We start from the raw sequence: 16,245 nt of genomic DNA on the forward strand, positions 1-16,245 counted from the left end.
TTGTAAAGCTGTTTTGATCCACTTTGGTAAATCCATACGTGTAGTTTTTGACCACTGAAGTTAAAAAAAGGATCTTGTTGTCTCCGGCTCTTTTTAAGTGCTCCAGGTTTCTCTCAGAAGAGATGTTTGATTTCAAGTGCTTCCTTTAACTTGTGGCACCATCTTTGTAATAGGCCACTTCCCCCCACCATGTGGTGGGCAGCGGGCTGCGTGATCAAGTTAAAAGAGACTTTCACAATACTTTTTTCTTTTTTTAGGTGGTGAATCATCTTTATTGGTGTTTAGTTGTGGTTTGCTCCAATAAGTGATCAATTTCTCCACCATTAACCTCCTTGATGTTAATCGGGGCCTTTGAAGCGTCACATTCCCACCATCTAGCAGCTGTGTGAACAGACCCGAGTTCCTTTTGAGCAAACCGTTGGAAAGAACTACACGAGACAGAGCAGAGCGACAGTGAAGGCATATCTCTGTTTGTCCTCAGGGTCACTGATCTCAGGATCATACTGTATCATATCTCAGCTGACTCCCTCCACATATTTCAGATGTCTGCAGATTTTATCTCCATGAATCATGAAGAATCCCGACCTCATTCTTCATAGCGATCACCTCGCTGCAGTTCATACCAGCTCTGCTGATAACGCTGCTTTCACTTGGAAAAAAGACAAGAAACAACTTGTCCTTTGACCTCAAAATAGATAGAAAATAGACTGTATTTGTAAATGAGCCTCTACACTGGTAGTCGGCCATAATGAAACAGTTTATTGTGCATTTAAATGGCATTACTTTAAAATGAGACTCTAAGTGTGGCTTTTATATTGTTAGTCTCCTGCTGCTCTGCCCTCATGTTTCTCCTCTCGAGTTTTTGTTGGGAGGTACTAAAACTTGTGGAGCCATTTTGATGAAATGCAAACACCAAGAGGAGAAGGACAATAAGCGACAGGTGAACTCAATCAGACACTAACGAAGGAAGGAAAGACAACAAAGGAGGGAAGGAAACACTGACAGCCACATGAAGATGTAACTTTTTTCAGGCAAACAATTTTTACTGCAGCTGTGCAAAAAGCAATGAATGGACACATTAAAGATGTTGACTCATGGCAAAGAAAACAGAGTGGAAACAGATCACTTTCTTGTGTGAACCAGTCCCCAAAAAATCCACACAAATCCCAATTTTTTTAAGAAAAGAAGAAATGCTGTCAGCACAAACTATGGTGAAAGCCACCCCTAAGCTTTAGGCTTTAGCTGGATTGAGGATGTCAACAGCCCTCAGCCCGACTGCATCATCTATCAGAGGTTGGCTAATGCTAACATGGTGGGCACTTAAAAAACAAAGATCCCTTTTAAAAGGAGGTTGGCTGATCAAAAAAACACTTAATCTCAACCAGAGGCAACAAGACTGTTTGGTGGAATGTGGTCTTAAAACGTGATAAAGGTACAATGTGTGCTTAAAACAATGAAGGTGCGATGCTAGGTCCAGATGCTGCAGATGTGCCATAAAAAGTGTTAAAGAAGAAGAAAGACTATTGTGAAGCTGTTTATGGATACACACACTTGGACACAACTCAGGTCTGAGGCTGTCACATTCTCACATCCATCCAGGCTTCAGTCAGTCTGAGTCTGTGATGACTTTTCCTGAGCCTCTGCTGCAGCTGACCGTCAGTATGTGCTGATGTGGGTTTGGCTGGTCGGCTGCAGATTAGCGGTTTGCCAGCTGCTGCAGCTTTGAAGTGAACTGAATGGAGTCAGTCAGATGTGCAAAGAAACGCACTGCAGGTGTCGGTAACAGCACTGCACGCCGTGAGGTCAACAGAGGTCATGTCCACACTGGCGCAGTGAGCGACGCTGAAGCCGGCACACTGTAAACAACCAATGCTCACATGTCAGCGACCCCGAATGGTCCGACAAGGAGAGCTTTCACTTCAGTTTCTGCTCACAAATGATGACAGAGTTTAAATGGATATGGCTGTTGTTGTTCATTTAAGCCAACCCAGCCTCTGCAGTGATACCACTGTTCGCGGCAGTGTGCCGACAGCTGGGTCTCCAGCCACGACCAGCAGTGTGCACCATGAATTTGTTCCCCGGGGTCAGATGATCAGAGTGGACTTCTGCTGTATAGTCCTGAGCTGTCCTTTGGAGAACACTCAGGGGAAATGTAGTGGGCGATCCATAGAAGTGCCACTGAAAACAATCCAGAAGTGCACATGAAGATGACCTTGAGTGTCTTTAAAGCAGATATGCATGGACCTGTTCTTAGGAACCAGCCTTAAACATGTGATGCCCACAACCATCTATGTTTAGCAGCTACTAACAATTATTTTAGTCATTTCTTATCTTATTATTGTGGTTTTTCTTAACTCATTCTATCTTTTGGTCAAAGCGAGTTGTCTTTAAATGTGTTTTGTAAGTAAATTTGAGTCGAGCTGAGAAAAAACCAGAGCAGCTGGAAAGATCCCAGCAGGTGCAGAGAGAACAAAGATGGTCTATGAGGAGACAGTGTTTGCCGCTGACCCACTGCGCTGCTGATATTGAAGACAAGTGCAGAATGAAACTTGCCAGAACTTAAAAATGATTTGGCTGAGCAAAGATATCTACTGACACTGCTCCTTAAAATCAGTGCAGATATGTGATGTTTTTCCCCTCAGAAAGGTGCAGATGATTACCTTGAGGTACAGTAATGAGCTTTAGAGGTTCATTTGCATACTGTACTTGTAGAGATAGAAATGTTCTTCTTCTGCACCTCTAATTCTGAGTGTGACAAAGTCAGGACATATTTAAAGAGAGACTGTTTGCTATTCTCACATAGTTTGTAAAGCATGATGTCCATGTAACTTAATTAAAAACTGTAATTAATGCTTATTTATTGGCTATTGATTTTATATAAGAGCAAGATTGGTCTCTGACACTATGAAAATGAAACATATGGATGCTTTTAATAGCTGTACCAAACTATTTTTAACCTGTTCCAGTAACACGCTTTTAGTATTTTTGTGGGTTTATTTTTTACGGAGCTACATGTGCTGTTCTCAAACATCAAACAGTAGCCTGGTTTTCAGGCAGTGAGCCCTCCGGCTCCTGAAAGAAGGAGCTGAATCACCAAGCGACTGTGTTTTGTTGACTCTGTATCCAAGCCTGTCAATCTTGCAAACAGCCCGCAAGTCTGCACATGGAAGCAGTCAAAGACAAAAAAGGGAGAAATACATTTTGATCCCCTCAAATCTGGGTTAAATATCTGTGTGACCTAGATCTGTGTCTGTTTAGGAAGTTATACAATTGGCCAATCAGCTCCAAGAGATGAATCACCACAGACTCATTGTGGCATCATCCAGATTTTTTCCCTAAACTCAAGTTCAAATCAAATCAAATGCAAACAGGCGTTTTAGAGGTTTGGACATCCCTCTCAGTGAAATAGGTCAGAGAAGTGATTGGGAAGGGAAGAGGTGAAGGAAGGCAACGGGAGAAAGACATTAGATGGATAAAAGGAAAAAAGGAAAAGAAGACGCAGGAGGAGGAGGAGGCTGACACTGACCTTGCTTGAGAAAGTCCACCCCACACAATCTGAATCAAACTGCATCAGCAAACTGCTGTATTTACAGCTGTAGCTTTGAAGGTTGTGTGGCTTCACTTCTTAAAATCCTTTCATGACTCTTTGAGTCTCACAGGACAACCTATTTGTTTTCATAGCACAGGGCAGTCACTCAGGACTTCCTGGCCTAATTTCAAGAAATTATGGCCTCGTTAAGATAACATTAGCCTGCGAGAGAAGGAGGGAGGCAGGTTTATGGGTGGAAACATGTTCCATGTCAGCGTTTTGGGCCAATCAGCAGATGTAAAGAGAAAGAGAGAAGGGTGCAGATGTAATGAGAGAGCCGTTTGCTATGACAGATGTCAGATAAATGCTTTAACTTACTATAATGCAGTTAAACTGTCTGCTGTTGTAACATGCAGCTACAAAAACTCAGAGCCCCATTCGTCACTAAGAGGTTTTCATTGGTGTCAAAGCACCACAGCCTGTAAGTAAAAGATGGCCAGCTTCACATCACCCATTGGTTTTGGACCTGACTTTGAAGGCTCACTTTTAAATGTTTTGGCTTCCTGCAAGAAAGAATTGGCTGAACATGGACAAGAGGGCAGAAGTTATCAGCTACCAGTTAGATGAGCTTGTTTTCATAAACTGTACAGGTGCAACAGGGTGACACAAACTCGGATGGGCTGTAGCACACAGCAAGACTCAAACACGGTGGAGCGGTCCAGCTCAGTGACTCCAATCAGGATAGGTCAGGCCTAGCAGATAGGAAGTGGCTACGATATGGCAGCGCGCCTTTCTCTTCACTACAAACAAGTTTGCCTTGTGACTTCTGCTTCTCAGGCGTAGGGGCTAAGCTTAAGGACTAAGGATACTGAGAGTTAAATGAAAGCATTTTATCTCTTACTCAAATGTTCAAAAAGAATCTCAAGCAGCCAGAACGATGTGGGTGACATTGTAGTGGCCACATCCATCTTTCCATCTTTTATATACAGACTGTGATTTTATCTATAGACGTCTAACAAAAGTGCTTTTTTTCCCATAAACCTCCAAAACACTTCCTGTTGTACCACCGCAGACATTTAGGTTTAGTTAACACGATTGTCTTCTGGGAGAAATCACTAATTACCTTGTTATCTCTAAGCTGTATAAACAGCTAAATGTAGTGAAGCATGTGTGTGTGTGTATGTGTGTGTGTGTGTGTGTGGGGGGGGGGTCACGCTGGAAATATGCTGAAAGGTGACGTCACAAGTCAAATTATTTATCCGGAGATCATTAATGGTACAGTTTGTGTGACTGCAGCTTTTAAACGTGACAGTCTTCTGCTGCTTTACTTCTACTTTCTATGTGAAAAACTACAACGAAGTATCTGGAGACCAAACCTGATGTTTACTAGACCACAGGCCACCAGATTAATCAGACACTATATGTTGGAGGTTATGGTTGTATGCTGCTATATGCTGGGAGGAGACGCAGATTCAGGGTTAACTCCAGTCTGTCTGAGATCTAAGGATGCATTCTTCACGCGATTTGGGTTCATTCTGGATGCTCGTCTGATGATTTTCTGCTGGGCGAGAGTTCAGTCTCAGACTCCTGCTGAGGTCATACAAGTTCAGAGCCAACACACACGCACACACACGTCGGGTATTCGTTTCTTGTGGGGACATTTCATTGACATATTGCTTTCCCTAGCCCCTTACCCTAACCATTAATAATGACTGCTTAACCCTCACCATGACCCAATTGTAACCCTGACACTAAAACCACATTTTGAGTCTCAAAACCGCCTTGAAACTTGTGGGGACCAGGATTTTGGTCCTCACAAGTACAGTTAACTTCCAATTTTTGGTCCCCACAAAGAAATGAATGCACGCACGCACACTCACATTGCTGCCGTATTTCAGGCTGTGTGTGCGCACTTAAACTTCCACAGTCCTGCTTCGCCTTTTCTTTCTTCTTAAGCTATAATCTCTCGTGCACGCGCGCACGCACTCACACGTACCTTTCCCGCAGGTTCCCCTCTGGATGAAGATCACCGGCGGCTGCTGCAGCTTCATGGCCCGGTTGCTGACGCGCTTCAGCTCGCAGATGTTCCGGTACGAGACGCCGTCGCTGCCGCACACGGGTTCGGAGCTTTTGCACACGCACACGCCGGCGCTTCCTCTCCGCCGGACAGTGGCCGACACCTCCACGCCGTCAGTCACCACGCACTCCATCCCCTCGGCGCAATCGCGGTCTCCGGTGCCGCCGCACTGCTCGCCCTCGCCGGACGCGCACACCGGGCAGCAGTCGCAGCGGTCCAGCACGTCGCCCGCCAGGCAGTCCGCGGGGATGGGAGCGCACTGAGACTTGTCGCACTTCTCCGGGCAGCCGATGGCGAGGCGTTTGGCTCTCAGCGCCTCGGCCACCAGGCTAGAGGAGGCGAACAGGGCCATTACGCACAGGACAAACCGGAGACTCATGATGGGACAGTCCGACAGAAACTCAGACCTGCAGTGAACTTTTACACGGAGTTCTGCTGTAAGAGTCTTAAAGTGTGCTCTGGGGCAGCGTGGAGCTCAGGGAACCTTCACCGGAGGACTGGCTTACGCAGTGTGGCGCTTCGCTCCCCGCGCCGGTTTATAAAAGCTGCAGGATAAACACAGGAGGCTATTGGTGGGCCTGAGTGACGTCTGTTAGGGAGGAGGAGGTGGAGGTGTATGTGACTGAAGCTGTGCACACACATATTTAGAAAAATGACATTGAATTGTGTTTCAAATGCTGCACATTTAACTCCACGGATCTGATTTCAGAGCTGTGCAGCTATGATGTGACCAGCCTATGAAACATGCTGCCACTGATTTAAGGGTTCATAAAAGGTTTATGAAGTATTTTAAACATTATAAAAACAGATTACATCACATACTCGGCCTGCACACTGCTGACTTTTGGTGCTTTAAATAAATTTTGCTGTCAAATCTTCTTCTCTCTTTACATTCAAATCATTGGCTCGAAGGCTGCTCCTGCCTGAGCCTGGGTCCTGCTGGAAGTCTTTTCCCTTTAGAAGGGAGTTCTTCCTCTCCACCATCGCCAAGAACTGTTGGAAGGGGATCATGCAAATGTTGGGCTCTTCTGTCTGATAATCAAGTGTTTTACACAATATTACACAACTGTTGTGAACTGGAGTTTATAAATGAAGTGAGGTGAAAGGTTCGATTTTTTTTTAGTTCAACTTAGAAGTACTTAATGAATCTAAAAGTTTATTCAAAAATCTCCAGAAAATGATTTCATTTATTTATTTATTTGTTTGTTTTTAAAAGAAAAATACATGTATGAAGTAGTACTAATATAAATGTGGATGACAACTGTTTTTATGGGCAAAAGAATACAGATAGTTGTTATAAACTCCAGCGCTAAAACAAAGTGTACGGATGCTTTATAATTCCTCTTCTCATTCCTCTGTGTGCATTTTTGTTTTGTAATTTTATACTGCATTAGGCGCTGCTGCTGGGAGCCCTTTATCATTGACCTGCAGTCAGTTAATGCAACAGTGATTGATTTTTCCAGCAAAACAGAGAGAGATCAGCACTGTGACTGAAATGTTTGCCTGCTCGAATTGTCCAAATGAACCAGCAGCATTTGTTTTGCAGACATGTGCAAGAAAACTGTTGTTTTGCTGCTCTTTTTAAGAACAGATCCATTATGAGAGAGAGAATCAAGAAAACCATGAACTGAAATCTGTGGATTTGCAGAGATTGTGGCAGAAGTGATCCTTGCAAGGGAACAAATAAGCTTTCTTAAAACTCAGAGCAGATTCAGCACTTTTTTGTAAGCAGGGTTTCAGATTTTGCTGCTGAGTCTATAAACACCTCTTTGTGTCCTGTGACCGCTGAAATTTAAGTGAATGTAAAATTAGCTGCCCAGTTAAGCTCCTGGCAGGATTTCAAGGTATCTGCTAAGTGGCAAGACTTTGGTGTGGAAGGACTTTGGTTAAACTCAGAGGCTGTTTGTATGTTGTTTGGTTCTTTTAAACATTTCCTGTAATCTCTCTTCAACCAGCTATAAATCTTATAAATTACACTGTGCAACCAGCAGAAACGAACAGATACAGTTACAGATGTTTGCTCTCTGAGTTCTCGTATCACATAAGCTCCATCAAAAAACACATTTCTCAGCTCTCTACGAGCCCGGTCTCTGATTTGTCAGGAACTTTGCTTCCTTCTCAGAAACTGCAGCAGTAACATCTGTGCAGAGGACAGCTGCAGACTGCTGGGTTGAAGCTTCGTTACGGAAACAATCAATTGTCCCGAATCTCTGAACGCTCAATGAAAAGCATTTCTCTGACATCATACGTGACATAATCCGATTAATGCATGCCAGTGTTTGATACTCTGCGAGACAAACAGATCTTTGGGTTCTCTGCAGGCGACAGCGCTGGAGGTGCTGAAACGCAGGCTGTGTTTCAGTTCATGTTTATGAAACACATTTATGATAATGAAACCCCAGTTTCATCAGACTCGACTCACTGCCGAGTCAGACCTCTCCAGCAGCTGCAGACTTATCGATGCAGGAGGAAGCCAAGGAAACCCACTCAGAGTCCGATCCCCGATGGGTGTGTGTGTATGTGTGTGTGCACTGAGTGTGTGTGTTGGAATGAAGGTGGTGACACATAAATCTGAGAGAGAGGGTGAAAGTGAGAGCTGTGATTTTTGATTTTTAAGTTTTCCACACCAGGCTTCACACAGTGTGTGTATGTGTGTGTACTCTGCAGTGAGTTATGTACTTATTTGACCACAAGAGTGAATATGTGTGTGTGTGTGTGTGTGTGTGTGTGTGGTAACTAAACATGCAGCTGAAACTTGCTGAGGTCCAGGTTTTAATGCGTTAAATAGTTTCTGCATTTTAGTGACCAAACAGTTCAGACACACACGGCACGATCGAGACTCATATTTCAGTTTTTAACTAATTTTCTGTTTCCAGACTATAAACTGTCCCCATGAAATATTCAAAATGTGTGAGAAACACAGTTTGAATCTTGACACATGTTATAGTACAAGGACAAGCTGGCATGGAGCATCTCGGGACGGTGTTGTTCTCCACATATAAGCTATACAGTTCTCTGGAGAGATGAAGTTTGATGATGGTGGAGAGCATCGTCAGGTGTTCAGCTGGGTTTATAATCAAAGCTCATGATTGGTTTGATTTTATCTGGGTAAACAGGATAAAAAGCAGCTTTCTCTCCTCTCAGCATGATGGGAAATCCACCCGTGTAAAGTGATGTTCGCTTGGCTGAAGTTTGGGTTGTTTCCAGTGTCTTCTTCCTGCCGTGTGCTGGCGTTTGTCTCCACCCACCAGAGTCCATCAACAAAGTTCATCCTCCATCTTTCCTGTGCTAAAGTAGAGAAAAACTAGCAAACACTACCTACATCTTTTCTTGTTATGCTTTTCCATATTTTTTGTCGCAGTTTTTAAAAAAAAAATTAAACATGATCGAAGTTTTTTTTTAATATGAGAAGGACGATTTGTTTTATATAGACGAGCACAGATCAATATAAGCTGGCTCCCTTTTCACAAATTCACATCAAATGAACCTGTAATCGTGACTCTAAGGACGTCACAATGGATGAGTTCTTAAAAACTCAAAGGGTTTGAATGCAAGGTCTGCGTGGTGATGTTGTAATGAGCGGTTCCGCCTCTGGAGGCCAGTAGAGAGGCTTTTAGGCTTTCGGCGTGACTTCGTAAACACCCTGTCAAATGATTCAAGACGTCAGCCCTCAGGGCAGTTCAGCTGCTCCTGCTGCAGCCCCTCACCTCCAGAAAAACATGATGCAGAGGGGATTTTCATCCATCTTTCTGTCTCTGTGTTTGTGTGTTCCTGTTGCCACCCTCATCGCCATAGAGACGCACTTGAGAGGGTCTGCATGGATGAAGTCAGGGCTCAGCGACTTAACAAGACGAAGATGTGGGTGTACGTGTTTTTAAGTATTTCAAGACCTCGAGAGGCTTTAATGTTCTTTAAAGGGAGTTTAAGGGTGTTTGAGGGGGAATCTGGACCACTGGGAGACTGCAGTGGTCACTGAAGGAGATGGAGACGTTAAAGTTGTTACAGTGATGCTGTGGTGGGGGGCTGGTCACTGCTTAAGGAGCTTAGGGTTCATGTGGGTTTTGAAGGTGAAACTTAAGTTTCACGTGTTCTTGAATGAGTTTCATGGATTCTTGGAGGGCTTGGTGCCTGAAGGGCCTGCATGATTTTCTGCTACAGTTTCCAGGCTCAGTGATAGACTTTGAACGCTCCCATTTGCTCAGGTGTGAATATAAACCTGCTATTTCTATCAATCAAAGAACTTCTGACACATTTTGTCAGGCCTCAATGTGCCTGGTCTTACCCAGTGCTCACTGAATGATTGAAAGCCATCATCCAAGTGATTCAGATGGTCCTTAGAGCACTCACTGGACTTTAACGCAGGTCCACTCCTAACTGAAGGAGGAGGATCATTTAATGGGTTTCTGTGATCACTGAAGGGCTCCCATGGGACAGTTAAGGGCTGCTACTGGTGACTGGAGAGGTTTAAGAAGCGTTGACCAGCTCATATAGATGGGGGGTTGTGATCCTATAAGGGATTTGGTTGGCTTTGATCCCCAAAACACAATTCACTCAGTGGTCACTCAAGAGTTACCAGACAACTACGAGGAGGCGTTACTGACCAGTAGAGTTACGTCTTCAGTTGTGGATGTGGAATTATTGTGAGTGAAAAACTTGTCATCTTGATGGACTTTTCAAAGAGTTCATGGATCCTCAGCAGCATGAGGAATAATTTACCACCTGTCTGTCCTGCCAAGAGTTTACGTGTTTTTAAATCTTGGATGCACAGAGTAAGCGAACATAATGTGATTCTTCTGCTCGCACACCAACTGCTGGATCTGTAATTTGCTGTCACACAATCCTGTGCTGTAGCTGTAAAGAACATTTAGTAGTTTGGCTGAATTCATCAGAACCTTTCCACAGTTTAATGAAATTATGTCCACTTTGGAGCAATAAACTCCTCTTCCTCTCTGTTCAGGATCAAACATGGCAAATATCCCATGCTTTTAAATAGCTTTTTTGCAGTATTTAATTTCTCTGCAGCTTTTAAGTGAATATGAAACAGAACAAGATGTTTTCAAACGTTCACCATATTCCAGCTTTCCCGACCAATGTCTGTGGTTGGGGTTGGAAGTTCATGACTGACTTTAGAGGCATGATTTTGAAGCGTGACTCATGTGTACAATGAGTCAGAATTAACATTAAACAGATAAAATATAACAAAAGTACAAGAAGCTCCAGTCCCGGTGGAATTGTCCTCGGCCTTCCTGCCTCTTCCCGGCTCCAGCTTCACTTGGACAGCTCATCATTCGTGTTTATGATCTGAAGACCGTTGGAGGGAATTCAAACATTTTTGCTTTTCCCAGAAACACAGAGCGTGCACGTGAGCGTGTGAAAAGCAGTCTAATTCCACTCAAGTTGAGTCAGTCAGCAATAACGATTTGATTTATGCACGTGCATGTTCGACTTTCAGAGAGAGAGCGAGAGAGTGTGAAAAAGACAAGAGAGAGAACAACAAAGTCCGAGCTGGCGCAGGTTAACGTGCAGCTGTCGCGCCTGCACAGAGTGTGCTGTGTATATGTGTGGCTGTGTTTGTATATGTGTGTTTGTCCGTAAGATGACGCAGACCTCCTCCTCTTCCTCCCATCTGCCCAAACAGTCCGATTGAAGTCTTCACATTGGAGCCGCTCTGCAGCATTTTGCTTCCCGGCTGCATCGTCTTTGAGGTTTACTCACTTACTCACACTGACTGCAGGTGATTGGCCACAAAAAGACATCACAACTCTGAAATCAAGAAAACCAGAGAAGAAGCTGCAGTTTCCTCACCGTGCTGATCAAATCAGGACAAGAGTTTGACAAAACAGCCAGAAATGATGCTCGTCGTGATTTCAGTTTGAATAAATCGGCATGGATCAGTTATTAAATGTCCTCTGGTCATTTTGTATATATATGTGCTGACGGCAGCCACCATCACAACCACTGGATTTGGAATTCTGGAGCCGCCTGGTCATTCCATGGAGTCGGAACAAAACAACAGTGTGGTCATTATTTGGAGAGCTTATGACTGTGCGGTCATTTCAGAGGCTGTAGTTACTGCACTGTTCTCGCCATCTGCATCACCTTACCTCCACACCCACCTGCACGCCAGCTGCTCACTCCCTCAAAGCCGCCTCTGTTTACACACTAAATCATCTCTGAGGTGGAGATACATGGATTCACGGGTCTTAAAGTGAAGTGGGACTTTCCTCTTCTTGGTGGTGTCACAGTTTTTTCTTAAATCATCAGCTGGCAGCACCGGTTGGTTTCTGTCTCGCTCTCTCTTTCAGTAAAGGAACACGAGGTCCTTTCCCCTAAATTCTATTAGCAGGGGACCACTGAAATATAAATCCAGGGCCAGCCCATCCTTCACTCCCATTTGTTTTGTTAAGTTTGTCTTCATTAAACAGATGAGAGGTGGCTGCAGTCCAGCTCTAACAAAACATCAGCATAGACTGAATCTAATCCAGCGCGGGGAGGACGGCAGGTTGTGCAACAAGGAGAAAAAAGCTTCCTCGTGTGTCAGATTAAGACTGTGAGACGAGCTCTGATCAGGTCAGCCTGACCAGAAGACTGAGCTTAAGGTGAGATTAGAAGAACATGGGAGGACCGACAGGCGGACAGACAAACGTCCTTTGTTGCCTTAAAAGAAAAATAATTTATCTCTTTAATTTCTCTTTAAGCTGGGAGTGTCAAACATAAGGTCCGGGGGCCAGAATTGGGCTGGCAAAGACTCCAATCGGGTCCCTTTTTTTAATCTTATAATAAAATATCTCAGCAGTTAAACATCTTTACACTGACAGAGAGAAGAGCTCCACTCATGTGGCCCACTCATGATCAAAGTGGCATGTACAGCATGTGGTGTTCTTTAACATAGATGAAGTCTGAAAAAAAAGCAAGTACTAAAACCAGAGGTGGAGCATTTATGCACCAAGAACTGCTGTGGTTTTACTGGGAAAGCACTCCAGGCAGTAACACCGCCCAACTAAGAAAAAGTCTGCTGAACCACAAGCAAGAAATAAGCATTAACTGGTGAGCATCAAAGATGGCGGCAGTAGGACGCTGAATTCTGTTGTACCTTGGAGAGGTAGGGTCATGCTGAGCTGAGAGATCTACCACACACACACTTGAATCAAAGGTCAGGCCGGATCTCCACATCGTGTTGCATCACATCCTCTTATTTTCATTGACAAACTAACAACTTCATCTGGAGGAGATTTCAGGTCTTTTTTTGATCAGGAGAAACAGACAGTCCACACGAGCGAAGCATCTGTAACGGAGGCTGCTCGCTCCAAAAGGTCCATTACCCGCACTTGCTGAGCTGGTCTTTGGCTGAGCTGAGGGGCTGACCTGAAGTGAACTTCAGCCACATCAACCTTTGAACAGCTTTGGGTTTAAATGGATCGATGAGTCACTGGAGAAAGAAGCACAAAAATAATACAGAAGAAGACACTGTATTCAGTTTTAGAGCTCATGTCGGGAGTAGTTGGCAGATAAATGGGGAAATAAAAAGTCCCTTTTGGGGATTTGTTGACAGACCTCCAATCAAACCCTGCACTTCATCTGATTTACTTCCATCTGTATTTACAGAGTGAAACACGGAGCTCGAGTTTTTCAAAAGCAGTGAATCTATTTTTATTGTTTTGTGTCTTGCTAGCTAATAATAACACAGATTAGATGCTTTAAAAGACCTCAGAGACTCGCCGGGTGTCTGATTTATCCCCAGAAATGAATAACGGAGGTTTAGGGAAGTTTAGATAAACTCGATGTGAAGCCAGAGTTCCTCTAGCTGAGCTGCCTGTAACAGCTGGAGAAGAGCAGCTGCTCCATAATGAGGTGAGGACAGTGTTTAGACACCAGCAGCTCCATTAACTCCTGGCGCCTTTATGTATCAGACTAAACGAGCTTCCCTTTATCCTCATGAATGTACGTTTAAACTGCTGTATGTTTCCATTTCTGTGCAGCTTCTGATGTATGCAGAGGGGCTGCTGAGATTATTAATATTATTATTATTTTCACTCCCACATCTATGTGAAGACGTTTCCCTTATTGGTCTTTATTTTAAAATAATGTTAAACCGATTTTATTATTTTCAGTCTTGAAGTTAATTTTTTCCAAAGGTACCTGCATTCATTTTATACTTGGTTGCATGTATTAAGCTCCGTCTTTGGGCTGCGTTACACGCAGCTCCTCTGAGACAGCAACACCCAAACTGAGGCAGAAGCTTTTTGGATGGAACTTTAGGTCTTACTAGCATCCAAAGGAATGCATTATGAATAAAGTCATGCCTCTCCACAGTTATCATGAAAGGAAATTATCCGTAGAAATCAAAACCATTACTTATAGCAGGAGCTAAACATGTTTATTTCTGCTCTAAACTTGTACATTTTAACATGAGAGTCTATGGGGACCGATGGAGACTGTCATCTTTGGAGCCCCCAGTGGCCAATAGAGGAACTGCAATTTTGGCATTTACCCTTCATTTCTGAGCCCAGGGGGCCACACTACAACTACTTGGATGGTGGTGTGCGTTTAAAGCTGAGTGTGGAGCAGCATACACTCTGAATGGTCACTGTCTATTACACTGGTGACTGTCCCACGTGGCAGCGGCAGGTTTATGGCCATGAAACGTGGCATAAAAAGAACCCGAGAAACTCGCCAGCCCTACAAACAGATTAAAGTCTGCTAGAACTTGAACATCCTCAGCATGCACGGGAACACAGACACTCCCTGATGGCTCATAGCAGAGCTGGTGAAACAAGGTCAACACACTATTAGGCAATGAGTTTTTATGTGATACAGATTTGTATGGAGCTGCTTTTTTTTGCTTTCCCCACAGTTATGCAGTCAGCCCCCCAGAGAGCAGTCCAACTTAGATTCATTACTGCAGTCTGAGCGAGCCAATGGGGGACGTGCTCTCTGCATCGAGCGTCCACTCAGATTAATCACACATCTTATGTAACTCTTCACGGTGCTAAAGGACTGATGCTCAGGAAATCATGACCTAATGACCAGCGAGCACCTCACAAGAGTTCGTTTGGAGAGCCTCCACCCGATGAAACCACTGCATGAAGAATGGAGGCTTCTTCCAACTGTAAGTCAGGACAAAGTGCCTAAAGGGAGGCACCTACGTGTGTGAGGAGGCTTACAGCATACAGCTCAGTGACACCTAGTGGACACACTTGCACATGCACTGCTATTTCTCTGTCTACTCTGGCATGTGTTGTATTCACTGGTATCTGCGCTTCACCACTCGGAATGATTACAAAGTGTCTCTGAGCTTACCTCAGCATGAGACTGTATATAAAAGACAGAAGCCTTACACTGGAGCCAGAGGTCAGAGTTGGTCTGCAGGACACAGGAAGTCACATGATTTATCAGAAATGTTAAAAATGCACTAACAGCACAAAGAGGTCCATTTCAGTGAGTCCAGTTCTCACAGCAGCATCACACATACACCAATCAGTCACTCGAGGAGCAGAAGTGCAAACTTTGAACCCTCAGGATCTGCCGTCATTTCCCAGTCTCAGCCAGCACCGCACATCCCTGTGGTTTCACCTCCATGCACAGGCACAAGCAGGTCCCGCACAAACATTAGGCAGGTGTTTTATTTTTTTGTAGTCCTGTAGAAAATGATACTTCCTGTTTGAATACTTCTTTAAATAACTGGTTCTCATATGTCTCCAATAGGTGCAGAGATGTCATAAAATATTGAATTCATGATAAAATTCAGAAGCTAAAGTCTAAAATCAAAAGCAGCTTTTACTTTTTAAGGTCTTGTGAAATCAGCCTGCACATCGGTGTAAACCTCAGTGGCTCCAGCAGGACTAAACTTTGCCCTGTTATTTGTCCTACAGTAACTTCCTGTTTTACTTTGAAGTTTAGTTTTCGCATTATATACTGCGCAAAAAATGAAAGCAACAAATTGGATTATAGAATCACATCAGTGAAACTCCTGGGATATTGATCTGGTCGGTTGCACAGGCGGTCGGTTGCCCAACAGCCAGAAGGTTCGCTGTGTCTCTCAGCACAGTCTTAAAGTCAGTGACTTCAGGAGAGCTGCACAGGGCCACAGAAGGCCATTAACCCATCATCAGGACTGGTATCTGCTCCTTTGTGCCAGAGCTACAAAATGACCTCCAGCAGGCCACTGTTGTGTATACGTCTCTGACCAAACCATCAGAAAGAAAATTCATGGCCTGAGGGCTCGACACCCTGGATGACCCGGGAGGTCAGGCAGCTGCTGAAGGAGAGGAACATTGCATTCAGGTCTGGCAACAGGGATTACTACACCACAGCCCGATCCAACCTGAAGAGAGGCATCAGAGAGGCAAAGGGGGACTATAGGAGGAGGATTGAGGACCATCTGAAGAGTAATACCAGCCGGCAGGTGTGGCAAGGCATCCAGCACCTAACCAACTATAAGATCAATCTCGGAGCTGCGGATGGTGACCTGGAGCTGGCAGAGGAGCTGAATATCTTCTTCGCCCGCTGTGAGACCAGGGTACCGGAGGTATTGGAGCCACAGCAGCAACACGCCACCCATAGCAGCACCACCCTCACCCTGGAAGAGCACGAGGTGAGGCGCATGCTGCAGGCTGTTAACCCGAGGAAGGCGGCGGGT

The 16,245-nt window shown here is 44.4% G+C and overlaps 2 protein-coding genes across 2 annotated transcripts in view; both read right to left on the minus strand.

The window, feature by feature from the left end:
• Window positions 1-6,144, minus strand: part of htra1b (HtrA serine peptidase 1b) — a 27,002-nt gene extending 20,858 nt beyond the window's left edge. The window contains exon 1 of the mRNA XM_005743385.2: window positions 5,526-6,144. Within this exon, the coding sequence (XP_005743442.1) occupies window positions 5,526-5,985 (460 nt within the window). The 5' untranslated portion in view covers window positions 5,986-6,144. The remainder of the gene's footprint in view (window positions 1-5,525) is intronic.
• A 2,169-nt stretch (window positions 6,145-8,313) lies between these two features.
• Window positions 8,314-16,245, minus strand: part of plekha1b (pleckstrin homology domain containing, family A (phosphoinositide binding specific) member 1b) — a 34,378-nt gene continuing 26,446 nt past the window's right edge. The window contains exon 13 of the mRNA XM_013913423.1: window positions 8,314-8,338. The gene's annotated coding sequence lies outside the window, so the exon portion shown is untranslated. The remainder of the gene's footprint in view (window positions 8,339-16,245) is intronic.

This window comes from Pundamilia nyererei, unplaced genomic scaffold (genome assembly GCF_000239375.1).
Source record: "Pundamilia nyererei isolate P.nyererei 1_Seehausen unplaced genomic scaffold, PunNye1.0 scaffold00131, whole genome shotgun sequence".
Classification (NCBI taxonomy): Eukaryota; Metazoa; Chordata; class Actinopteri; order Cichliformes; family Cichlidae; genus Pundamilia; species Pundamilia nyererei.